Source organism: Pseudorasbora parva, chromosome 14 (assembly GCF_024679245.1).
Source record: "Pseudorasbora parva isolate DD20220531a chromosome 14, ASM2467924v1, whole genome shotgun sequence".
Classification (NCBI taxonomy): Eukaryota; Metazoa; Chordata; class Actinopteri; order Cypriniformes; family Gobionidae; genus Pseudorasbora; species Pseudorasbora parva.
The window spans coordinates 22,520,770-22,547,171 of record NC_090185.1 but is presented as its reverse complement, the minus strand read 5'-3'; the positions used below and the strand labels follow the sequence as shown (position 1 = coordinate 22,547,171).

The 26,402-nt window shown below is 37.1% G+C and overlaps 1 protein-coding gene across 1 annotated transcript in view; it reads left to right on the top strand.

The window, feature by feature from the left end:
- Positions 1-256: 256 nt before the first annotated feature.
- Positions 257-26,402, top strand: part of polrmt (polymerase (RNA) mitochondrial (DNA directed)) — a 63,272-nt gene continuing 37,126 nt past the window's right edge. The window contains exons 1-9 of the mRNA XM_067415903.1: positions 257-478; positions 858-956; positions 1,181-1,998; positions 2,967-3,100; positions 13,988-14,174; positions 20,464-20,613; positions 24,186-24,353; positions 24,549-24,719; positions 24,817-25,056. Coding sequence (XP_067272004.1) covers positions 340-478; positions 858-956; positions 1,181-1,998; positions 2,967-3,100; positions 13,988-14,174; positions 20,464-20,613; positions 24,186-24,353; positions 24,549-24,719; positions 24,817-25,056 — 2,106 coding nt within the window. The 5' untranslated portion in view covers positions 257-339. The remainder of the gene's footprint in view (positions 479-857; positions 957-1,180; positions 1,999-2,966; positions 3,101-13,987; positions 14,175-20,463; positions 20,614-24,185; positions 24,354-24,548; positions 24,720-24,816; positions 25,057-26,402) is intronic.

Below are 26,402 nucleotides of genomic sequence, written 5' to 3'. Positions count from 1 at the left end.
AGCCTTCATGATTGTTAAATAGAAATAATTCAGCTTACAGCTAGGTATATGGACTCTTTAGTAGTTTTTTCCCCGTTTTCCACTTGCTTTAATAACATTTCCTAAAGTTTACCCAAAATAAGTGATTATGTATCAGTGAAATACAACTTACTTGCACAGGTGTTTCATCCATAAACCGTAAAAAATTGGTTTCATCCTACCTCAAGATAAAATTTGATCGATCTGCTCGTTGCTCTCTGAGGTCTGGACTCTTCATATCGCCTGTGAACTAGTCAGGTCTGAACAAAATGGCCGCCTTCTGCACGAGATAATGCGGTGTTTCAAAACTATCATGACAACATGTCACTTTTGAGACTGTGTGCCTATTCAGCGAGTTTGACTCGCAGTTTTGCGGTTGACAGGGCTATAAGATTTCTAAATGGCGATTATTGCCGCCTGTGTCTTAGAATACGGAGTAATGGAGAGAGACAAATGCAAGGTAATGAGAAAACGGTCTTATTGTCATGCTGTCATTTGTCTTGTCCTTCAAAGCACATCAAGTTAATCACTTTACTTTACTATAATTTCTTTAGAAGCAAGTGTATTTTGCAGTTACGTTAAAATGTCATGTTTACATCTCAGATGCACACAATGTCTCAATGTCAAGGAGGTTTTGACATGTAACAAAGTCTGTCATAGCTCAGACAATGTTATGATTTTGCAACGTGGTGCACGTTTTGGTCTTAATTTGATGTACATGCATTCAAAACTTTATATGTCTGTATGGAGTCTTTGTTAATGTCTCGTTCTGTGGTCCAGCCTCACCAAAAAACAGTAGCGTTTGTAAACTTTTTCTGAAATTCGCTGTTATTTCTCAGACAAAACGTGGGCTAACGTTTACCAAAGACACTATTCTGCCATCCCCAAGAAAGAAGATGGGAAGAAAAGATTCTGCGAACAGTCTCAGTTGTTGGATGGTATGTTATCTTTGTTTTCCCCCATATGGTTTAATGTAATGTTTATCATTTACATGTGATGCGGTAAAGTTGGATGTATCCAACTTTAACTTTATTAATGAATAGCAATATTTACAATAAACCTTTATGGGAAAATACAGAAGCTTCAATACAAGTATCTTTTTTTTATATAAGATGCATAGTGCACTTAATCTTTCTCTATTTTTTTATTGTTATTTTTTCAGTTCTGGAGGCCAGAATCCAACAGCTGCAATCTGATGTTGTTGTAGACGTCAAACATTCAAAGGTGCAAGTCATCAAAATGCAGCAGAGACTAAAGAAAATAGCACCTGGGAATAGTCAAAAGAACTTGCCAGGAGAAAAAGCAGAAATGCTTAGAAGTGGGCCAGCCACTAAAAAGGGTGTAACTGAAGGTGCCATGCCTTTCAATACACATGCAAGTCGCTGGATGGACAAACTCAAGCGTGAAAAGTGGATTAAACCCAAAAAACAAACTTCAGATAAAACGCACAACAAGCCAGTTGTGGGTAAAAGCAGCAAAGGGAGTTCGATGATTCCTGGTACATCTACAAAGACTATCACGACGGGCAAGAGAAGTAAGACGAAAACAAAAGTAGAAGCTACTGCGTCTACCACAACATCCCCCAAAAGCAAAGAAAACACTTTGCAAAAAAAGGCTAAACGGAATTTTTTGAGAGCCTCAGAAATTTTAGCCGTCAGGTTTCCAGGACTGCAAAAGGTCTCCATCAGTGATGTTTCTAAAAAATCAGCAGGGGTTGCAGATCAAGAATTGTTTGAGGACGAGGAGCTCGATGTACACCAGCAGAGCTTGACTGCTCCTGAAAAGCTTCTGGAAGATAAGGAGGGAAACCGTTATGGAGACCCTCAGCTCAGGATTCGCTGTTACTTGGAGGCGTGCGTGTTCATTGACGATGTAGCACGAGCTCAGAACTATCTATTGTCTTATCACCGGCAGTTATCCAAACGCACACATCTGTCTATCAGCACCTACAACATCATAATGAGGATGTGGGCCAAAAAAGTATGTATACACATTTGCATCTCTCTTTCTACATTGTCACCTTTTTTGATCAAAACTATAGTTAAATAGTAATATTGGGGAATTAAATACTATTTAAAATCACTTTTTTCTGTTTTTTATTTTAATATAATTCATCCCTGTGTTTACAATAATTAATTATTGTTGAAAATTGTTTTGCTGCTTATTGTTTTGGTGTAGAAAAAAGTAACTTTTTTCTAGGAATAAAAAGTTCAAAAGAACAGCATTTATTTGAAATATTAATCTTTTGTAATGTTTTAAAGATATTTTACGTTCACTTTTGATTAATGCGTCCTTGCTAAATAAAAGTATGAGTTTATTTTGAATTAAATATTACTAATCCCAAAACTTTTGAATGTTTTTTTCTTTTATATATATATATATATATATATATATATATATATATATATATATATATATATATATATATATATATATATATATATATATGTGTATATATATACACATTTATAAATTTACAATTATAAATAAAAATTAAAATTAATGGAAATGTATATAAATTTAATAATAAAAAATAAATTAAATGTATATCTTTAATATATAAATAAAAAAACAAGCTATATATATATATATATATATATATATATATATATATATATATATATAGCTTGTTTTTTTAATTTATATATTAAAGATATACATTTATATTATTTCATTTATATACATTTCCATAAAAAAAAATTGTTTAATAATTGTTCAATATTTTGCTGATTCTTTTCTTTGTAGTCTTACTTTTTATATATAATTTTCCACAGCATTTGTATTTTATTATTTTTAAGTATTTAGCTTTTTTTTTTTTTTTAACAATTTTTTTTCATGTATTTTGTGTGTTCCTTTTCCTTCAGTCTTACATTTTAATGGGTTTTTTTTTCCATTTTATATTTTTTTTAAACGGTATTTTAAGTAATATTTAAAACTTTGCTTTGTAGGGTTCCATCAATAACATTCGTCGCTTGTTTGTTCTGATTGATGAAGCAGGCCTAAAACCCAATGTCACGTCTTACTGTGCTGCTCTGGAGTGCATGGGCCGCATGTCTGTGCGCGAAAAATGGATCATTACCAGGTAACCACTTACCGAAAGCTGCACTTCAGTGTCTTCCAATCACCACAATGTATAGGTGGATCCGACAGATTCCGACAGATTTCATCACATGTGCTTACTCACAAAAACATATGGTTATATTTTACTCCAAATATAGGAGGGAAAAAAAGATATGAGAAGCATATGATAGTTATGATAGTAATGATAGTAAAACTCACCTCTTCCATTATATTATTAAAGTTTTTATTCAATTTAGAATTAAATATGACCTGAAAAGACTTTAAGAACATTTAAAATATACAATGATTACATAATTGTTTCAGTTTTTTTAGTTTTTAAATCTTTAAAGGGGTAGTTTAAACTTTAAAGTTAAAATTACCCCATGATTTACTCACCCTCAAGCCATCCTAGGTGTTTATGGCATTCTTCTTTCTAATGAACACAGTCGAAGTTATATCAATAAATATCCATAAGCTTCCAAGCTTTATAATGGCAGTGACAGGGTCCATTGAGTTTGAAGCTCAAAAAAGCACATCTATCCATAATAAATGAATTCCACAGTCCACACGGCTCCGGGGGTTAATAAAGGCCTTCTGAAGTGAATCGATGTGTTTGCGTAAGAAAAATGTCCATATTTAAAATTTCATAAAGTTCTGTATTGAACCTTCGAAAAAAGTGTAACACCTCTCACATTTCAAAAGATTTACACTACGTTGTAGCATTTTTCTTACAAAGCCCAATCAGTTAATTTATGAATCCCCTGGAGCCTTGTGGAGTACTTTTATTATGGATGGAGCTGGCTTTTTTGAGCTTCAAACTCAATGGACTCTGTCACTGCCGTTATAAAGCTTTGAAGTATCAGGATATTTATTAAAGGGTTTGTTCACCCAAAAAACTATTTTCATTGATTCATAAAATTATTTCAGAACCACTGTAGTGAGATGGACTTTGTAATGACGTCTTTAGTGCCTTTTATGGGTCTTGAGAGAGGAAATGACATTGGTGTCTGTCTGAGCCATCGGATTTCAACAAAGATATCTTAATTTGTGTTCCGAAGATAAACGGAGGTCTAACGGGTCTGGAACACCATGAGGTTAAGTAATTAATGACAGAATTTTAATTCTTAGGTGAACTAACCCTTTAATATAATTCTGATTGTGTTCATGAGAAAGAAGAAAGTCATATACACCTAGGATGGCTTGAGGGTGAGTGAATCATGGGGTAATTTTCATTTTAAAGTGAACCACTCTTTTAAATAGTTATTGTTCCACAATGTTGAATTGTTTGACAGTTCCAGACATTGTCTCTAGGTGTCAGTGTTGCAGTATGCATTAAGTCATGTCTAACAAAAGACTCCTGCTTACTCTTTAGATTCTCAATAAGAATCCAAATTAAATTGATAAACATGCAAATGTGTAATGGTGCTCATATATATGCTTTTTTTGTGAATGCATCTTCCCTGAGCTGACCCATTCATCCATGGCACTATAGGATTATTCTGAGCTTGCCTTAACTAGGTCCAAAAATAGAAATTCAAATTGTGGTCATTCATCTAAAGAGCATTAACTCGGTGGATTGCCATTTTCTCCCTGGTCATCTATTTGTTTTGTGTGCTGCTGCTCATCTCCGGGCAGAAGAATTTAGCAGACCAACACCTCCTCTCTTGCAATTATATGGGAAGCTCCTTGACAGAATGAGGCCAGATCAAAAACTGTGGTTTTGGTGTATATTGTATATGCCATCACATTATGTATATTAATTAGGACTGTCATTTGAATTTAGTATAATTCTTTACCTAAACATTTGTTTTTATATTTTTTTTTATTGTATATCATAATCAGCAATTTCACACCAAATGGCTTTGTTATTTTGTATATATTTGATTTTTCAGCAAATGTGATCAATTTCATGTAATTAATGCGATTTAGAAAATCCATGTGATCTCATTCCTAAATGACAACGACTCATCTGTGTCTATTAAACCTTTGACAAAACCACAGTGTGTGCTGCATCTGAGCCAGATTGAGCAGTTGTCAACTTTAAAACAGTCTTTTCAACCACACAGTTATTTCTGTGTTACTAATATTCATATTACACAGAAATACTCTGATCAAAGTTTATAGTTCGGATATAAACACTCATGTCTACAGTAGCGATCAAAAATAGAGCAAATTTTGAAAGTAACTCGGGGCTTCAAATAGCGATTGTATCAATTACATCCTTACAGCAGTAGGTGTTAACAAGTGACAAAAAATGCATTTCATTCTAGAGGTTCTTTCAAAACGCTGGTTCATCCACTAATGAAATGAAGTGTAGTATTTATGAGTAAGTCATTGAATCATTACTTCAACCTGTTTTTCATTCAGATAACTTAAACATTTAAAATAGACTGCAGCATTTAGTCAGATCCTCTAGTAAATTATAGGTGCACTATGTAGTATTTTTGCAGTAAAATATCTAAAAACCACTAGGCCAATGTCATATATCTTGTACAGTTGAGTTCTTGCAATATCCCAAATGTTTCCAACTAGTATTTGTAAACTGTGAAAAAATTGCTATTTTAACCAAGGAGCCGGCACGTCTGAGCATAGCGTCTGAGGGAGTCGCCTGTCAATTGCGTCATATCTGCGTACCCCTTGGTTTCCGGTTTTATTTTGCAGAAACGCTTTACTCTTAGCAGTGTGAACAAGTCTCACAGCAGCCGCTGAGCGAACACACAGAGTAACGTCATAACATCATTTTAAACACACTTAAATGTATCTAATATGATAAACAAAGCTAAGTCCTGCAGCTCACGAGGCGTGTTGTTCATCCCATTAACAATCGCTCAGCACGACCTTGCTCAGCTCCGCAACACTCGCTCCTTTTTTGCTTCACACTACAGTAACGTTAATAACCACATCCATCAACATGATTTCTGCCCGAGTCCTATCCCGATTCTTTCCCACTGGCTGTAGGGGTGAAGACCACATGTCCCAAGATTCTGTGCTCAGACTTGGCATCATCAAACTACGCCTTTGTTTTGAATAGTGTACCTTTAAATGTATTTTTGTTTAGTTTAGTCTGTTCTAGGGATGTCACGGTACCAACATTTCAGTAGTCGGTACCAATATCATAATTTGACGGTATTCTGTACCAATTTTGGTACCACAGCAATAATAATAATAATAATAATTTTATTTAACTATTATTCCAAAATTTTATTAAATTCTATGAGTTTATTATTTATGGTGATAATAATAAATAATACATCAACATTTAAAGGATAGCCTATGCAATTTAAACATTGTTTAAATATCAAGTGAAAAATAAGCAACCATCTAGGCATAATTATTATTATTAGTAGAGGCGTATTACTATAGAGACATGTCTAAATCAGTCAGTTGACTCGGGTAGTCTGGTCGAGTCGCAACTGTACATCAGCTACTGATCCACCGCTGCAGATGACTGACTTACTGGCCTTTAATGCTAATACCCTTGTTGTCCCAGTTAAGCTGTCGAAATACGTGCAGATTGGGCAGGATGGAGTCGACTAGCTTGACGGGAATGTGCAGTGGTCAGGGTGATGTTGGTTACGCCCTGTTGTTGGAGGGCGACAGCTTTTTGATTTTTCTTTTAGCTAATCCTAGGCTGGGTAAACCCAGCCTGCTCTGCTAGCGATTTGATTTCGCCCGGCAACTCTGTCTAGAAACCTGTACGTTAATTTCTACTGCTTCTATTACACTTTTGTAGGAACCAATCACAGACTGCCTTATCCAACTGGCACGCTATTGGTGGGTTTAACACAATGACAGATAGAAAAAATATGGGTCGTTGTCTGTTGATGATGCCTCTTGTGGTCTGATTAGTTAAAGGACTATCCAATTGTGTACAGAGTTATTTAAATAATGCTCGTTGATCACGCCTCTTGTGCAGTAGAAAATACAAAGCAGACTTCCCTGACCAATGTTCAATTTTAAAGGCCCACTGAAGTGCCTTGAAACGCGCCACATTTTTCAATGTGTTGACGTGATTTCCCCTGAAACGGCTCCAGCTGTTAGCAGCTCCTCCCCATTTTTGAAACAGCCAATAGCGTTTCATTAATAATATCACAGTTTACCTGGAGCCTTTCTTTTTGGCAAAGCCAGTTTCCTCTAACCGTTTATCATCATAATATCCTCCATATCGCTTTGAAATACAGCATTCTGTGCAGAATTAAAATTGGTCTCGTGTCTCTAACCAACAGCTCTGTTCTAGACTATGTGTGTGTACTGCTGCGGTGAGACTTCATTCGCCTCAACTGAAAGCATATTTACACTGAATCGTTTCCTATCACATATATAGTGTGCTCTGTGCTGTTCACCATGTAGAAATTAATAAATGTGTACAAATTTACCGATTTCAGCCGCAGCTTCAGCAGCGTAAGGGGCGGGCTTTAGATTCTAGAGAGCATTTGATTGGACAGAAGATTTGATGAGAAGTCTGCGATGATGTCATCAAAATCGGTATTTCGTATTAACAGAAGTGAGAGACTAAGTTTTTAATGCTTATCTTATACCTAAATGTAAATTCTGTCATTGTTTTGGAACACACCAGCTTATTCATAACTTTAAGGCTGACATTGAGATACTAAAAACTAAAACACTTAAATTTTGATTTCAGTGGGCCTTTAAATTGAGCTTGGTCTGGTGATAGCCAGGCAAAGCTAATCCCTTTACGCCTCATGTTTGCGTTGAAGCATCTGCTAAATGAAGATCAGATTCACTTTGGTTCAAAATCCAACAGACAGTTGTTTCCTCCATCTCATGGATAACCAAGTGATCCAATTGATTGTATTAGGCTTCTGTGCGTCTGCGAATCTCCACATTTAGAGCTAAAGGTGCTAAAGGTGACCGCTGAGGCAATATGGTGCCACCCAGTGACAGAACAGAAGGACAGATGCAGGGTGGTATTTGGCAGCTGGCTGGGTGATCGATCACAGTGAGGTAAAGGTAAACACAGTTGTGCAGTGGAAATGTTCTTTCTACAAACCCCAGTGGAGCCTATTTTTTTATCCATCTGTCTCTCTTTGTTCTCCTCGCCACAGTTCCAATTTGTCTTTCAGCGCTCGTGTGGCAGGATTGTTGCATCCTTTGATGCAATACAAACTTGCCGACCTCCTTACACATGAATGTCATTTTCTTTCAAGTCACGATTCTTAGGACCATTCTTAAGTCGTTCAATATCCGGTGATGTGAGCAGGAAGTCAAGTGCTGTCAGTGTGGAAAGAAAAGATGGAAAACTGGAAATTTCTTGACTCTCACAAGGTGCATGAGAAGATATATGCAAGAGGCATTTTATGCATTCACACACATGTCCAAAATCAGTGACCCGTGTACAATACAGTGAATATCACAGTTTGTTGTATGAAGGAGGAATTGGCAAAAAGAAAAGAAAATCTGGATGTAGTGCCCCACAATATTTTGAACGTTTTGATGTCAGAAATGTTTTCGGCTGGGGAAAAAGTGTTCACACTGAGAGCATTTGAATCTGAATTCACACCACATATGTTTGGATTTGGGATAAGCATTTAGTTTTATTTGGTTTATTCAACTTGATGTAGCTGGAAATTATTTTAACATTATGGCTGATAACGGATAAGCGGCCAATGTTAAAATTAGAAGAAAAGGGTAAAAACTGAAGTGAACTGTTTTAAAGGGTTAGTTCACCCAAAAATGAAAATTCTGTCATTAATTACTTAACCTCATGTCATTCGACACCCGTAAGACCTTTGTTCATCTTCAGAACACAAATGAGGATATATTTGTTGAAATCTGATGGCTAAGAAAGGCCTCCATTGACACCAATGTAATTTCCACTCTCAAGACCCATAAAAGGCACTAAAGACGTCGTCACAAAGCCAATCTCACTACAGTGGCTCTACAATAATTTTATGAAGCAATGAGAATAGTTTCTGTGCGCAATAAATAAATAAATAAATAACTTTATTCAACAAGTTCTTGTCTTCCGCCTGGGCCTCTGACGTGAACTCACCAAGCACCACGACGCACAGATATTATTCCACATAAATTATTATGCACACAAAAATTATTTTTGTTGCTTCATAAAGTTATTATAGAGCCACTGTAGTGAGATGGTCTTTGTAACAACGTCTTTAGTGCTTTTTATGGGTGTTGAGAGAGGATATGACATTGTGGCCAATGAAGGCCTTTCTGAGCCATCAGATTTCAACAAAAATATCTTCATTTGTGTTATGTAATAAGGAATTAATGACAGAATTTTAATTTGGGGGTGAACTAACCCTTTAAAACAAGTAAATCACAATATTGTAATGTATCAGTGTTGTTATTGTGAACTAAAACTATTTAATATTCTTTAATTGAAATAATGCTGAAATAAAATGAAAAGTTGAAGTTAAAATACTTACATTTCTAAAACTGAAATACAAATATAAAATTATAAAAAAATACAATGAAACGTGTAAATAAAAGCTTATTCAGAATATTAATTCTGCTTTTTCAGAATATTAATAATATTAATTATTAAATAATTATTATTAAATAATTAACTTTAAATGAAAATTTAAATGTAAAAACAAGGGACATAAACCTGTACAATTAAATATCCAATATAAACGTTTGTGTCAATTGATTAAATGGGCTGGTATTTTGTGCACTCCTAAATAATAAATTGCCGCCCAATCTAAATTGTACTGTGCTTAGTGCTGCTCAACCACCCAAAGCTTCACAGCTTTGCATAGACATTGGTTTGGCAAATGAAATGGAAGCAGCACTTTGAATTTCTCCACAGAAAAACCCAAGTCGAGTTTCACCTCTTTATTTATCAGCTTCCTTTGTCCTCTGCAAGAGATCAGGCTTTAAAAGAATACTTCAGGATTACCATGACAGTTTTCCGCCTCTTCTAATTGCATTTGCATCAGCTCAGGATTTAACATTTACTAGAGTATTGAAAGCCACCCTCAGGAGCTAATGATGCGATTGTTCTTGTGTCACGCACAAGATGGAAAGGGTGAAAGAATGTCTTTCTCAAGGCCTCACGCCGCTCTCGACGGCTTCTTCTGCTCTGTGTGCCCACCAGAGGGCACTGATGACTCATCCTCCATGCGTTTTACTCCCAAAGGAGCCTGTTGCTTTGGAAACTGTCAGATGAACATTTGGGAATAACCTAGTCTGTCCAGCAGCCTCTCAGTAATGTCAAATATTTCCTCTAGATGCAGACCTAAATGTGCTTAAACAACTAGTTAACAACAAGTACCACAGCGCCGTTGAATTCTTGATTTTTGATTGGTTGATAGACTTTCTAAGGTGTTGGATAATGTTGAGGAAGTAGTTCCGTGGTTGTCGAACGCATTACAGTTCTGTATTATGTCCATTTTCTGATAGTAGCAACAGTTTTGCCTGCTATTTAATTGTTATCAGCGGAATGAAGGTCTGGTAGTTATCCACCAAGCGTCTAGTTTTCAATAGCTGGAGGGTTTAGAGAAGATTTTAAAGTAAATTGAGAGACTTTTCAGAGAGGTTTTATCATACTGAGAACATGCTGTGCGTTTAGTTAGCTCAGTAAACCCCCTTTTGAAAAGTGCCATCTCTAAATTCACCCCCCTTTAAAGCACTGCGACTGCAGCCATTAACTCTCCACTGGTGTAATAGATTCACTGCATGAAACCATAGATTTCAAGACGTTTACTGTCAACTTTAAGGAGCTTGCTGATTGTCTTTCAGTTCTTGGATTTCATTAAACCATTCTGTGTATACCTGAACATCTTTGGCCACTTAGACACTTATTGATATGATTTTCTACGAGCGTTATCTCTTTTCTAAGATGTCTTGTTAAAGGGATAGTTCACCCAAAAATGTTGTTGTCATTTACTCACCCTCATGTCGTTCCAAACCCGTAGTTTTTTTGCTCTGTTAAACACAAAAGAAGATTTTGTAAAGAATGTTGGTAATTAAACAGTTCATAGTCCTCATTGACTTCCATAGTGTTTTTTTTTCCTACTGGGTGCCGTCAACTGTTTAGTTTCTTTAAAGTTTAGTTTTTTTTTTTTTTTAATTATGTTGTTTGAGACCATGGGCCCTATTATACACCCGGCGCAATGTGGCAACACAAGTGTTTTTTGCGCCATGTTTTTTAAATAGCAAAGGCATTTGCACCTATTTATGCGCCCAAGGGCGTGCTGGGTCTGAAAATGAGGTGTGTTCAGGTGCATTGTTGCTATTTTGAGGCAACTGAAAACAAATGTGCCATTGACCAACATAAACCTGGGGCCTATTGCACAAAACTAGGATAAGGAATTAAGCCAGGATATTTTGGTGGTCTTGTCATCTGTATGGAAAATTTTGTACAACGCTGTCGTACCCTGAAATGTATCCTGAAGGCACACTCACACCAAGCGGATAAATTGAGCCAGGATCACCAAAATCAATCACTGTCTAAAGTCAATAGGGCAGTATTTTTTGTGTTATTTAAAGAGCGCGTTAGTGATGTGTGCCTATAGGCAAATCCACAACGTGCATACACTCTGCTTATTGCACACAAACATTTTTAAATATTAAAAATAGGGCCGGGACTCGATTAAAAAAAAGTAATCTAATTAATTAGAGGCTTTGTAATTAATTAATCGAAATTAATCGCATTTTAATTGCATATAAATATTTGACCTGAGAACAATGACAAGTCATTTTTCACATGGATTTTTAGTATACCGTTGAATAATGACTGAATACATAAGCGTAATCAACAAAATATTGTTTATTTATTTCAGTCCAGCAGACCAGCGCAATGTTTGCCATTAAGTTTAGCAAAAGCATATTTGTGACTCAATGTGCTGCGGTGATACGCAAATTCCTTGTTGTATAACTTAGCTTGCACACAACCATGCTCTTGACGACGCTTCCATTCTTTCGTTTTTTAAAACGAAATTTCCCATCCACGGGGCCCAGCAAAGCGGTCTCATCAGCTTCTTCGGCCATGTTCACTCATGGTTTGTTGTTGTCGTGACTCCGGAGCTCCGGAGCGCTAGTTGGTGTTCCAGTATAATCGGTCCGTCGAAACTCATTCATTGAAAAACGTTCCACGGTGCAAAAATAAGTGTGGTTAATTTTTTTTTTTTTTTGCGTAATTAACGCGTTAAAGTCACATAATTAATTAATCTTAATTAACGCATTAAAGTCCCGGCCCTAATTAAAAGTAAACGATTCCTCTCTGGAGACGCGTTCACAACTGGCTTTTAAAGGGAATGGGAGGTGATACTCTGATTGGTTTGTGTGTTACGCCCAAAAAACACCCATTAAGAGAAAAGGGGCAACCCTTTAGGACCATGTGTCTGGCACATCAATCATTTTTCCCATTATTAATCTAGCAAAAGTGAATTCGTACACTTGCGCTATGTGCTTTAGACCACACGCTTCGATCATTAAAATAGGTTGCCCTCTTTTTTAAAATTATCATTATATTTTATTATTTGTACGTTTATTCATATAGTTTAGTTGTTCAAACAAGTCAACGACTAGTCAATTTGTAAAATATGTCAACTTTAAAAAAATTTTTTCATGTTTTGGAAAGAAATCTCTTATGAGGATCAAGCCTGCCTTTATTTATTTAAACAAAAATACAATGAAAACAGTAATACTGGAAATATTACAATGTAAAATAACTGTTTTCTATTTTCATATATTTTAAATGTGATTTATAAGTGAAGTTAAAGCTGAATTTTCAGTATAATTTCTCCAGTCTTCAGTCAGTCACATGATCCTTCACAGATCATTCTTATATGCTGATTATGTGCTCAAGAGACACTTATTATTATTATCAATTTTGAAAATAACATTTATTTGAAATATAAATATTTTGTAACATTATATAAATCATTTTAATATGCTGATGTGATTATCAATGCTGGATTTTTTTTGGTGAGAAAACCGTGCTACATTTTTTCACATTTTCTACATTTTTGTAACAATATAAATGTCTTTACTGTCTGATGAATTCCATTCTGAAGGAAAATATTATTATAATTTTTTTAATAATCGCATTGACCCCAAACTTTTCGACAGTATTGTATTTTCCCTCATTTTGAGAGATTGCAATTGCCGTAAAGTAGTTTGACTTTAAATTTGTTGACCACATTACACTTCAATATAATTTCACCACGTTTTCCATACTAATAATGATCTGTTCTGAGCAAGATTACTAATCAATGCTGTATTAACAGAGTAATTAATTAACGCTGGAAATAATTGTTTTGCATCACGACTGCACAGTAACATTAAGGCTGTATTCATTTTCAAACCTTTACTAGTCTGTCACGTATTCCTTATCCGTTTTCTCTGACGCAGACTCTCATTCACTCTTCCAGAGTGCTTTAATTATTATTCTGTCCACGACAGGAACATAACTCTACATCAACAGTGAGAAGTCCAGCTGCGTGGGGCTCCGACTTTATTCACACTTTTTCTGTTCGAATAAACACGGCCTTGTAATTCTTGGGACATATGGCACTGGCCTATCTGACACCCATTACTAGAGGCAGAACGTTCTGTTCGAAGGCACTCCGTGTCAATGCAAATATTTGATATTCCGCTCCGACGCCCCGCCAGCCTCAGCGCTATGAGCACAGGTGCTGAGGCCGTGGAACTTTTCTCATTATTAGGACTTTCCTTCCACCTTTAGATTATCAAAGTCCTTTTTTTTAAGGTTCAAGGTGTCTTATAGGTATTTTTGGGGAGTAAATGGCTTCATCTGGGAATTTAGCCCACAGTTGAAATGAATAAAGGAGAGTATGAGACCTGAAATGTGACGGTGAAGACCATGTTAACCTGGTATAGGGAAGTAACAATCCCCCCAAAAATTGAACGCTTCTGCTTCAAATTCATGTGATTGTATTCTTCTCTCTTCTGGTCCACACAGATGTCTGCAGCAGATGGAGAAGGACGGCATGTCTGTGGATGATGTATTCAGCCAGTGTGTGTTTAAGAAGGACGAGAGAGAAATGGTCCTGAGGGCCGTCCAGTTGGTGCAACCAGAATACCAACCTCTTGTATCCAAAGATCAACCTGTCTGTTCCCTGCCATTGGTGGAACAATATTATGCTGAGGTACTGTTTTATTCTGTATATTATTTTTATATTATATTATATTGTATACAACAGTTCTTTCTGGTTCTCGAATCTGATTGGCTAAGAGCCTTTTCCAGCCGTATGCGATATTCTCCCCAAATCATTTCTCGTTTTATATTACTCGGCTCGCAGCGGCTGTCATGGCGGTCGAGGAAATCCACCATATAAAAAAAATAATACTGTTTTTGTGTCATGAAATGTACTTTTAAGAGTTTTTTAGCTGAAAATTATACAGTATATTATATTGTATTGTGTTTTATTTTATTTTTAATATATTATATTTTCTGTTTTTGAAAGAAGGCTCATCAAGGCTGCATTTATTTTATATTTGATATGTCCATATATTCGATATATGTTTGAATGTTAGGTAATATAGGTATTAATACGATGTATGGTAAAATATTAGTTCTGTTTTGTATTTTAATATATCTTAAAGGATAACTCCGGTGAAAAACGTAGGGGTAATTAACAGATGGTTACCGAGTAGATCGTTCTCTAAGATGTGTTTTCATGAAAATCCAATGTAAAAAGTTATATCTCTAAAAACAGATTCGCTTTTAACGCTTGTCTATGGGGCACAGGGTAGTAAAATTAAACCGCTAGTTAATACCACTAACAAGGCTCAAAATAGCCTCACACTAACACTGTAGCATAATGAGGGTCTCTACATGCAGACCGAAGCATTGAGAACTTTGTAAGCGTACAAACAGTTTAATAAGAAGATACTTTATAAAGACAGTACATTACGCGTTTACAGACGGCAACCATCTTGGAGAACAGTCTCGATGAGTCGAGGCACAAACGGAGTGGTAAGTGAGCTGGTCGATAGGAATAAAGTTTGTGAAATCTAATTGTATGGATATTTTTATTTTTATTTATTTATTTTCTCTGCTACGTTCAGTGCTTTCTTCCGGAAACAACGGACCATATGAGATTCCAAGTTCATCACTTAGCACAGCGTTCGTGGCTCGACTCTTCGAGACTGTTTTCCAAGATGGCTGCTGTCCGTATCAATCAATCAATCAAACAACGTTTGTTTATATAGCGCTTTTATAATTAGAATTGTTTCAAAGACTAAGCGTCTGTATACGCGTAATGGACTGTCTTTATAAAGTATCTTCTTATTAAACTGTTTGTACACTTACAAAGTTCTCAGTGCTTTGGTTCGCATGTAGGGACCCTCATTATGCGAACTTGTTAGTGTGAGTCTATTTTAAGCCTTGTTAGTGGTATTAACTAGTGATTTAATTTTACTTATTCTGTGGCCCATAGACAAGCGTTATAAGCGAATCTGTTTTTAGAGATAAAACTCTTTACATTCGATTTTCATGAAAACGCATACCAGAGAACGATCTACTCGGTAACCATCTGTTAATTATCCCTAGGTTCATTTCTCACCGGAGTTGTCCTTTAAAATGTGACCAAAGCTGAATTTTCAGCATCTGTCTTCTTCAGTGTCACATGATCCTTCAGAAACAGCTGAAAAACAGGTCAGAACGTACAAAATAACATACAATTGAAGTACCCTAATTCCTCAAATAAAGACCGGGGCCTTTATTTACCTGAACTGCCGATGGGATCCGGCTTTTATTTGGAGCAGGCTTTTATTAGGGCCAGGCCTGTATTTCTAATTCCATCTGTTTGAAATATAATTGCTTTATGTAAACCGTTTTCAATTTAAAGGGATCGTTCCAGTGGACAAATATCATTGATTTTTTTAAGAAACGTTTGCGAAAATATCACCATACAACAACATAATACACATTTTTTTGTAACTCCGCGCGCAGCTCAACATCCGAAGATGAACGAGTTCTCAGCGAATCTAGCTGAGCATGACGTCTCATCACACCGGCACCAGTTTGCACATACAAATGAGGTGCTTATATTCACTGAATGAGCCTACAAAAGCAGAAATAAGCCATTTTAAATAAAGATCCAGGTTTAAGCAAATAAATAAATGAATCACGTCAATAAAGTTTAGTGAAATTAGGAAATATTTAAGAGATCGTTAATTTAGTGCATATTTTGTTCTCATGTCACAAGTAATAATATCAAGCCAAGGTTTACTAAGTTTTACACGATTCTTTTGTAGTGTGGTTTTTGGTGAAATGTACTAAAATAAATATCATCACCTGTGCACGTTAGCCCACTTCTTCTCGATGCTTTTTCCTGATGGTTTATAGAACAATTACTCCGAATCGCCCTCTGTCGTTTCAAAGAATAGCACAACGGCGAGCACGTCAAGTATAAACGCCTCGTCCGTTTGGGGAGGAGCGTGCGGCCCGCAGTCAGTGGAGACAGGCGAAAGTATAAACAAGGCTTGAGACGCGGCGCTGTGTGGAGCTGAGCTTCGAGGCTTGGATGCGACCCCCTTAAAAAGACATAAAAGAGACAAGAGGCTAATATTAGGTGCGTCTTAATCAGCTCCCTAGTTCAGTAGTCAGGGCACTGATCAGGACATCCCGGTAAGTCAATGGACTGACTCCCTGATCAGTGCCCTGACTACTGACGGAGCAGATTGAGACGCACGCATTGTGAAGACCAATATCTGTAGCCTGCCTGATACGGCATTTTCACAGACGTTGCATCTCTCATAGACTACAGTAGCCTATTTAAAATGGCACATGCATCCGTTATATTCTCAATTTCATTTACAAAGCAATCCCTGTAAAGTGTTTAGGTTAACTATAGAAGAGACCAGGATTAGTGTGTGTCGCACTGGCATGACTCGCATCGGGGCGCGTGGCATCAGGATGGTTTCGCATTAAATTAACGGCATTTAGGAGATTATCCACTCATTTTCCCCCGGCCTTTATTTGAGACCGGCCTTTATTTGTTTCGTGTTGACCACGCCCCCGGCCACTATCAGAGGCCCGGCGTTTATTTGACTACAGGCTTTTATTTGAGGAAATACGGTATGTTTCAATGTTTGTATGTTAAAACAAACATTGTATGTTTGTTTGTATGTTAAATATGTTTCAGTATGTCCTTTGTAACATTATAAATATTGACTGTCACTTTTGATCAATTTAATGTCTCCTTGCTGAACAAAAGTATAATACATTTTAGGGCTTTTCTCAGTCATGGATTGCTAGTGAACTGGTTGTAAAACAGGTTAATTGCACTGTTGAAAAGGAGTTGCAGTGGAGGCTGGTACCGTAAAACAGGTGGTGCTTTTCATAAGACTATATACCTGTCAGCGTTAAAAGACCTGCCTGAACTTGTCTTGTGTGTCAAAATGACGAGTTTCACTGCCATGTCAGCTGTCATCTGCTATATAATTCCTTTAAAACAGAGGTGCCCGCTCTATTTTTGGCCACACTAGGGGTTTCATTGGACCAGTCTGCCCCACAACCAATCCCCAGGCATCCCTCTTTTTTCCCCAACTGATTTATTATAGCAGGTGCCAAATGCACATAAGCCCATTTGTAACCAACACCCCGCTGCCCAACACCTTCAATGGAAACTTTCCTGGAAAGTACAGAAGAACTGGGTCATGTGAAGGTCTGAGATGAAAATGCTGAAACTCGCAGCACAAGTCATTAATATAACTCCGTTGCCAACTTTTTAGAGATGCCCAACAGGCTAAAAACAAATATGTTATTTAGCAACATATGTTTTTTTTCATCTGCTACAGTATATGGTCATGTGATGATTCATTCATTCATTCAAGTGCTATTAAACCATTCAAGCGCAATAAGACCCAAAGAAGAACTCAAATCTTTACTGTCGCGTGTCTGTGAACAAACACCTAAAACGCACAACGGAATGGCGCTTTGAGTTCCCTTTTGCACTTCAGCAGACAAAACACAAAATGATGGCAAAATTCCTGTTTTGTCGATTATCCTCCTAAGCACTGTCTTAAATTAGATAAAAAGTGTTAAATTAATGCAAAAAGTTGTGAGAAAACAGGATGTGTGTCAGATCTGTGTCATGTGCGTCAAGTCTTAAAGTGACAGCTGCCTAATAAGCGTACTTTTGTCTGTGATTAATGTTGATTTAAAGAACAAAGGACAAATAGAAAATGTTTTTAAGGATTAATCTGTATTGAAATTATGATTTATGCAGTAAAGACTGAGGTTTTTGAAGCTTAATTTAATTTCTGTATATTTTGTAGCTGTTAGACCTACCTGAACATCTTAAAGACCTGTTTACAAGGTTGCAGGGCAGCGAATTAATTGATTGCTTTCAATTATACTGACATTACTATATTGAATGGCTATAATTAATGGCTAAAATTGAGATAGAAATCCATATAATAGAGACACCTTTATTGGTATCAGTTAATACTTGCCTTCATTCTTAGTGTTTAGTAAAAAGATGCCATTTAAACAAATATTTAAAATATACTATCTTAATGTTGTTTCTACTTTATTTTGGTTAAATATGGAAGTATTAAGAGATGAAAATATATTAAAAACTTTAATGTTAGCTGCGATTAATTTGCGAGAGGGAAAAAATGCAATTAATTGGTTAATTTTTTTCATCAATTGACAGCCCTTTTTACTTTTGTATCTCCAAAGGCATTTATGGTTTTTGTCATAAAAAATATAAAACAATCTTATGCCAGACAGTATGATTTTAATAATAGCACTATTGTAATGACTGGCTTTGTTGGTCAGGTGATGAATTGAGTTTATAGTTTAAGGTTTTTGTTATTTGTTATTTTTATTTTTTTAAAGACGAATCTGTGAGATCTTAATCCAGTGTGTAAATACTCATCATAATACTATGGTATTGATTGACATTGTTGACCAGATGGTCGTTTTCACAATGTTTGAGAGAAGAAAATCTATTAAATACGGCTGGTTTTGCCCATTTTACTATTTTCAAAATTTCAATCATGTTGTGTGCATTAGGTTTAGATAGATTGAGATGCGTTTCCTCACAGAGTTGTGTTGCCATAAAGGCCATTTCTTACATCCCAATGCATCCCTTATCCGCACAACCTCACGGAAGCATTGAAGATTAGAACGACACATCTCTAATGCCGAGGTCACCACGCGTGCTTCTCCCTGTCAGGGCTGTGGCTTTGTGGAAATATGGGCCTTTGCCAAACCTATGTACACAACACTGCATCTCGTGTTCTGCCTGGCCGGGCTGTAGTAGTCATCGCCGTGGGCATGATTTATCCCTCCGCAACCTTTGTGCTTGCTTTGGCCGCCGTCCATGCGATCTCTATTGAGGACAGATTTAGCAATCACTCTCTCCTTGCTCGCGAGTATTAATGCGCCGGCCGACCTGTTCTGTCCCAACCCTTCCATGATGTGTTTGGCGATAATTCCCAGATGTCAGTGTAAGCCGCCAACGCCTCCCTTCGAATAATAAATGCCTGCACATGTCAACGCACAGCCCACATTAACTTGATCTGCGCACCACTTAGCAAGCTGTTGCTGTAATATATGCTGTGTTTACAGTTCGTATTTTATGCAGCCACACATTTGGCCGACGACCAAACCTCAGAGAGTGGGACTGTTCAACCTCATTGGAATTTAATTGGCCGTACGTGGAAGTTACGAGACAGAATAAATACATTCGACATTTGATATTGGCATGGTTGTTTTAGCTAGCTAGTTTGCTTGGTTCTTTCGAAAACAAGCGCACTTAAATGCAATGATGTTTTGTTCTTTATTGGGCTATAAAGTGCAATGGCTTCTTTGAATCAGGCCTCATAACAAAGTGTGCAGCCTGCGAAAGGTTGAAGTAAATAGTCTTCTTAATTGGCAGTCAAATGAACGATCGTTTTTTATGTTTGTCCTAATGAGATTTAAACCCTCTCAGCCTTATTATCCAGTTATAAGCAGCCAGTCATATTCAACATGAGCCTCTGGCGATGAGCAATTCTCAGCGCTCCTTATTTAATGGGTCGTCTTGAGCTTTCTTAATTTTGTACACATAACACACACAAAACTGACTGGTCTGCCAGGGAGCTCTAAGCATTACTTTAGCTATAATATTATGCAATTAGTTTCTAAGTATGTAAATAGTAGGACTCTTAGCTTAACATGATAATTTGGTGCAATTAATTTAAAAATGTGTTCAAACATAAAACTAGAATTTTACATTGGAAGGTCAGCATCATTATACAAACAAAACTGTTACTATTAAAAAAATATCTAAGTAAATGAAAGGTAATTATTTGACCTTAACCCATATTTGAATCTCAGATAAGTACCCTTCTCCTTTTCAATAATCTAAGCAGCAAGGCACGTTTGATTGCATTTATTTTCAGAATTTTCTGATTTGATTCCTGTCTTGTGTGTTTCAGAGGGAAGGAGCCACGTATCCTAAACTGGACTTCAGCCTTAAGGAACTGCAGGACCGGTTCAGTCTTCAGCTGGCAATGGAGAAGGCCACTACCGTCACTATTGACTCCGTAGAGGCCTTAAAGCCTGTCACAGATCACATGGCCAAAATGGTAAGAAACCGCAACTTGTCTGATTTTTATTTAAGATTTTATTTGAAAAATCTGGGTTTTACCGATATGGCATTTATGGTGTGGTGGGGTAAGATGTGCCAGTCTATAAGCTGTGTCTAGCAATCTAGCAAACTATATTATTCTGTCCCATGAGCATATATTTATAACAAGCTCAATAGCTCATAATATATAGCTGTTTTTGTCAGAGAAGCACTATAAATGATAAAAGAAAAATATATATATACTATGTGTGTATATGTATATATATATAATTTTTTTTTTTTTTTTTTTTTTTTTTTTTTTTTTTTTTTTTACTTAAAAGGATCTAATATGATTAACAGAGCTGTGTTACCTCATACTCCTAAAAAGCGGAAATGGAGCCAGCGACTGTGTCCCATCCCGTCATAATAAAAGTCCTGCTGCTTGCGAGGCGTGTTGCTCAACAATCGCTCCAGCGGCCTCGTTCAGCTCCCTCAACACTCTGTCCTTCTCTGCTTCACACTGCAGTAACGTTAATCAGTTGGCATGATTTCTGCCCGAGTCCTATCCCGATTCTTTTCCACCGGCTGTAAGGGTGAAGACCACATGTCCCAAGATTCTGAGCTTAAACATGGCGTCATCAAACTACACCTTTGTTTTGAATAGGCGCCCTCTAGCGGACGGAAAAGTTACATAGTGCATTAACCATTTTTCGCTAAAATGATTAGTTGTAGGGTAGTATACTTTGTATTAACAGGGATATTTGGCAAAAATGTGCTTAAAATGTAAGCATCCCCCCCCCCCCCCCCCCCCCCCCCCCCCCCCCTAAAATGATAGTTGTGGGGTCAAGTGTGTCAGCTTCGGAGTAAGATTTTGCCAGGTTGTGGTTTTCACTAGGAGATGGATATTCTTATTGTTAGGCTATATAATTCAGATGGGCTACAGGTTTTTTTTTTTTGTTGATATGCCAAAAAGTGTTTCTTTTTAAAATGTGATCGTTTGTACATATTACATGTACAATATTTACCATATTTTCAATACAAAAATGTAAATTTGAAACTGAAAATATGCAATATGAAAATGATTTTCTTTATAAAAATGTTCTTTATAAAATACAAGATTTTGTATTCGAAAAAAGGGGGGTTGTCTTGTATTTGGAACAATGCACTAATTTCTCTTGGTCGGCATAACTAAAAAAGTATATATAAAGTATAAAAGCATAACTCTCCCCTACACCAAATTATTTATGTCCATTTGTGGGCCAGAATTAATATTGCTATGACTAGTTTCACTGAAATAAGCACAGTGGGAATCCTCAAACATAGGAAACTACCATAAAGAGGCCTTTCAAAATCGCATACACGTGTGGAGACTTTCCTTTCAATAGTTAACACATCATATTTTTTTAGGATCCAGGTTTGCACCTTAGCTATGATACATTGGCTAAACGCAGACATTTGTGAAACTTTCCAGCTCATGCATTGAAAGTAGCCATATTCCCACAATCCAGCTTCTTTCTACTCTGGCATTTGCTCCACTGTCTGTTCCTGTCTGGTCCCCCGTGGTCCCGCAACATTTGCAATAGGGTTTAATGGAATATAAATGCATTGTAATGTGTCTCCACCAGCCCTGTGAGAGTGGCACCTTTCCATCATAGGGTCAGCATAACTGATCTGTGTCATATCTGCCTTCTCTGTCGGTCTGCAGGGAAACCGAAAAAGCGCCTTGATAAAGAGATGACCCACTTTCAACCGGGCGACACTGAACCCGATCTGTGTTGTGCATAAAATTCACATCTACATTTATATGAGATTTCATTTTTTTAAAGCCACAGGCTGCTTGAGAGGAGAATGGGATGTAATGTAAAGTCCACAGTTGCACCGCATGAACATCATGAAAACTATCAAGAAATGTCACGAAATAAAAAATCACTGGTGGAAACAAGCTTTCATTCATTTCACCCAAAAATGTAAGAAAAAAATCATTTGAAGCCTTTAATGAATTAATAATAACAATGCCTTTTTAGGAGCATTAAGACACTTTATTTTCATGACAATTAACATCCTCTCCCCAAATTCTCAGTATGCTACTGTGTTGGGGAAAAATAGTGTATTATATTAAGTGTTACCAAAAAAAAAAAATTATATATATATATATATATATATATATATATATATATATATATACACACACAAATCATGTTAGCAGCATAATAAAACATGCTAGCTATGTGTTAAGTCATGCTGGAAACATGCTAAAATTAAATATGTTAGAAATGTAGGCAACATGTTAAAACAAACAATGTGTCAGGGTAAGATGTGCCATTCACTGAGCTAAAAATAATGGTATACTTTGCCTTTAGAAACAGTAAATAATGTTACAAATGTCATATTAAAAGATTCAAATATTTAGCATATTAAAAATAGTTTGAAAGAGAATTCCTCAAAATAAGTATTTTGGAGTGGAATAAAATGTTAGTAAGGTTTTTATTTTTTTATTTTATTTTTTTATAAATGAACACTGTTTCCACATATTCCCTAATAATCCAACTTGCACTTAACACTTGGTAAATTGGACCAATAAATATTACTTTTTACTTGCTGTATAGTTCCAATGTTTTTTGTTCTTTTTATAAATACATCTGGTTAAGGTTCGTCTTACAGTGGTGAGTAAAACTATTAGAACAGATCTGAAAATATTGACCTTTTTTGCCTCCAAAACATGAATTCATGCGTTCAACGTTAATGAAGCATGCTGCTGATTGCGCTGATAAAGTGATTTGTACTGTTTTTATCCACTTTTATTTTGGATGTCCACCTTTTACATCAATCACAGCAGCACATCTCTCTGGCATAGTGTCAATGTAGTTCCTCTGAGAACTTCAACACTAATGTTATCCCATGCCTTCTGCAACTGAAGCCAAAGTCTTTCCTTTAAATGTACAATAGATCTGTCCAATTTATGTCGCCCCAAATGTGCTGGATGGGGTTGAGGTCTGGACTTTGAGGGGGCCAGTCCATCAAGTTTAGTGTTCCAGCAGGTTCATTCCATCACAAGTAGTTCCGGCAATAATAATTAGAATGTTTCGGGTAATTCTCCTCATGGAAAATAAATCCAGGCCCAATAAGATAATTTCCAGATGCCAAGTGTTCTAATAATTGTGGCCAGCTCTGTATATTTAGGGTCTAGACTTGCAACAATAGGTGATGACAAATAATGTATGCATAAATCCTTTGTGCCAAGAAATATTGTGTCAGAGAATAAAGAGCAAAAAGACAGTTTTATTAAATGTTAGCAACATGTTAAAACATACTAGCCATGTGTTAATACATGCCAGAAACATGCTATCAATGTGTTAAATAATTCCAGAAATGTTAGAAACGTGCTACAACATGTTAGCAAAGTGTTAAATCAAGTGAAATTGTTTAATGCAAGTGAATGTGCTTGATAATTGTCACAATTCAAGTTGGTTTCCAAACCTTTGTACAAGTCTGCATGATGTCCAGACCTCCAACATTTTGATCAAAATGTATTGATTTTAATATTGGCACACTCTCAAATAAAAACTAAAAAATGCTTTTATATTTTTATAGAGAGAATTACTAGCAACACAGAGGAAACACTGGGAAAAAGCTCTCCTCCAGGCACTGAGGGAAAAGAAACGGACATTATCCAACAACAGCCAGAGGTCCTTGAGTACCTGCATATACCCATTCCTGTGTATCCTGGAGGATCAGGATTATGTGAACATCATGCTTCAGGTACCAACTTAATCAGACATATAAAGTGCATCAATTTGAGCTCATTTTTAATCAGGTACAAAAAAATGGCTTCGTCTTAGTCATTTTCAAGCATTTTAGTACTGAAGTACTGTTTGTCTTTTCAAGTGGGAAAAGACGTACTTGGTGCACCTTTAAAGTAATTTTTCTCCACATTTGATGCGCTGCCTTTTTCAGAGTTTAGACAAACTGTCGCCCAGTGGTGAATCTTTGCTCTTCATGGCTGAGGAGATGGGAGTCCGAGTCCACAATCTGTACTGCATCCGGCAGAAGAGCCACAGTCAGATGATTGAGAAGCTTGGGAGCATCTACAGCTCATATGCTGAACTCCTGGCAAACGACACCGAGGTACAAGCTTTGCCTGACCAGACGTGCCACCTTCAGTCTGCTTTCGTATGAAATTTCCAGTTGCTTGCACATTACATTACTTCTCATTTCATCCTAGACCAATGGCATGCTGCCGCGGGAGTATTGGACGAGTCTTGAGATGGAGAAGTGCAGCGGCCCCTCTCTTTTAGGCGACGAAACCCCTTGGCCCCTGGTCCTGATGGTGCAGCTGGGCAGCTTCCTGGTTGACCTGATGGTTCATGATGTCAAAGTTCGAAGCAACATCCTCAATCCCGCTCAAGAGAGGAAGCTCATTCCCGTCCTATACCACATGTACACGTTCCGCAGCAATCATAAGGTAAGAGGTGTAGACCAGCTGGGACTGGAAGTCATGCGAGTTGAAATTATTCAGAATCCTCTAGGACGCGAGCTTGTTTTTGCTTTCATACTGAAGGCTGATCATGGCCAGACAGCTTTCATTTGAATCCAACTGACTGTCTATTAAAAGTCGTGTCATATGCCATCCATTCCCACTCCGAAACCTCGCACAGGCACGCATGTTTTCATGAATTATGGAATCTTTTTCCCTGTGTGAGCGATCGCGGGTCAGCGGAGGAAGACGGATTGTGCTGAAACTAATCTCTTTTTTACTGTCCCCTTAATTGCCCGGTTGATTAACCGCCGAGGGATTGCAGAAAGGGGGAGGAAGAGCCAAAAAAGATCAGGAGAGTTTCCTTTTTGTCCTCGAAATCTCATCCCCAAGGCTTCTGCCCTGGCTCTCGGCATGGCAGAGGCCTCCACCGTGGGCTTCAAAGATCTGAAGCTTAACTCCTGTTCCTCCGCTGAGCTTGCAGATGGCCCGCGCAGCAGGGAACAGCTCTCAGTTTAGCGTGTTTGTGGATTATTCATGTGGCAGTGAATGCAGTCAAGTGAATTCAGTCTTTTTTGAGACATTTCAAATGCCACATTGTAGTAAGACGATCTTCAATCTGTTTTAGATGTAGGGTACGTTTACACGTCAAGCAGGGCTCGAATTTCACAGCAGGATTGCAAGTCTTTGACATTGGATGCTTAAACATTTTGAACCCATTCGCTTCATTCGCGTGTGAAATTCGCTTAATTCGTGTATGACATTCCCTACACAACAGATGCAAATTCACATCATGGAAGGGGCTTCTGCCAGGCGCCGCTGAAAGCCTGGACCTCACAAAACCGAAAACGCCAGATCAAATTTGAAATTAGGTGTACTCTTAATAAATACACCACATATTTCAGCTTAAACTACATTCTCACCTGAAAAACTCTTAAAACTACATTTTGTGACAATAACAGTAGTATTTTTTTAATTACACTGGCCTCTAGGTTTCCCATCCACCACTTCACCACGTGACAGCAGCAAGCAGGCTCCTGATTGGTTAACGTGGCGCGAATATCCACCAAAGTTCCGTTTTTTGAACTTGCGCGATTCGCGCGTCACACTCAAGTCTCAATCGCGCCACAGAATTTTCTTAATTGCATTGGCTTAACATGTAAATCACTTGCGCGTATCACTTCATTCGCATCAGATGTGAACGCACCATTACGAGAGAGAGGGGGAGAGAGAGTAGGGAAAGGAAATGCAGCTGAACGAAAACGCTGTTTACATGTTTTAAATAGCATTAACAAAAATAAATAACGAAACGCAATATGTGGCGACCAGTGTTG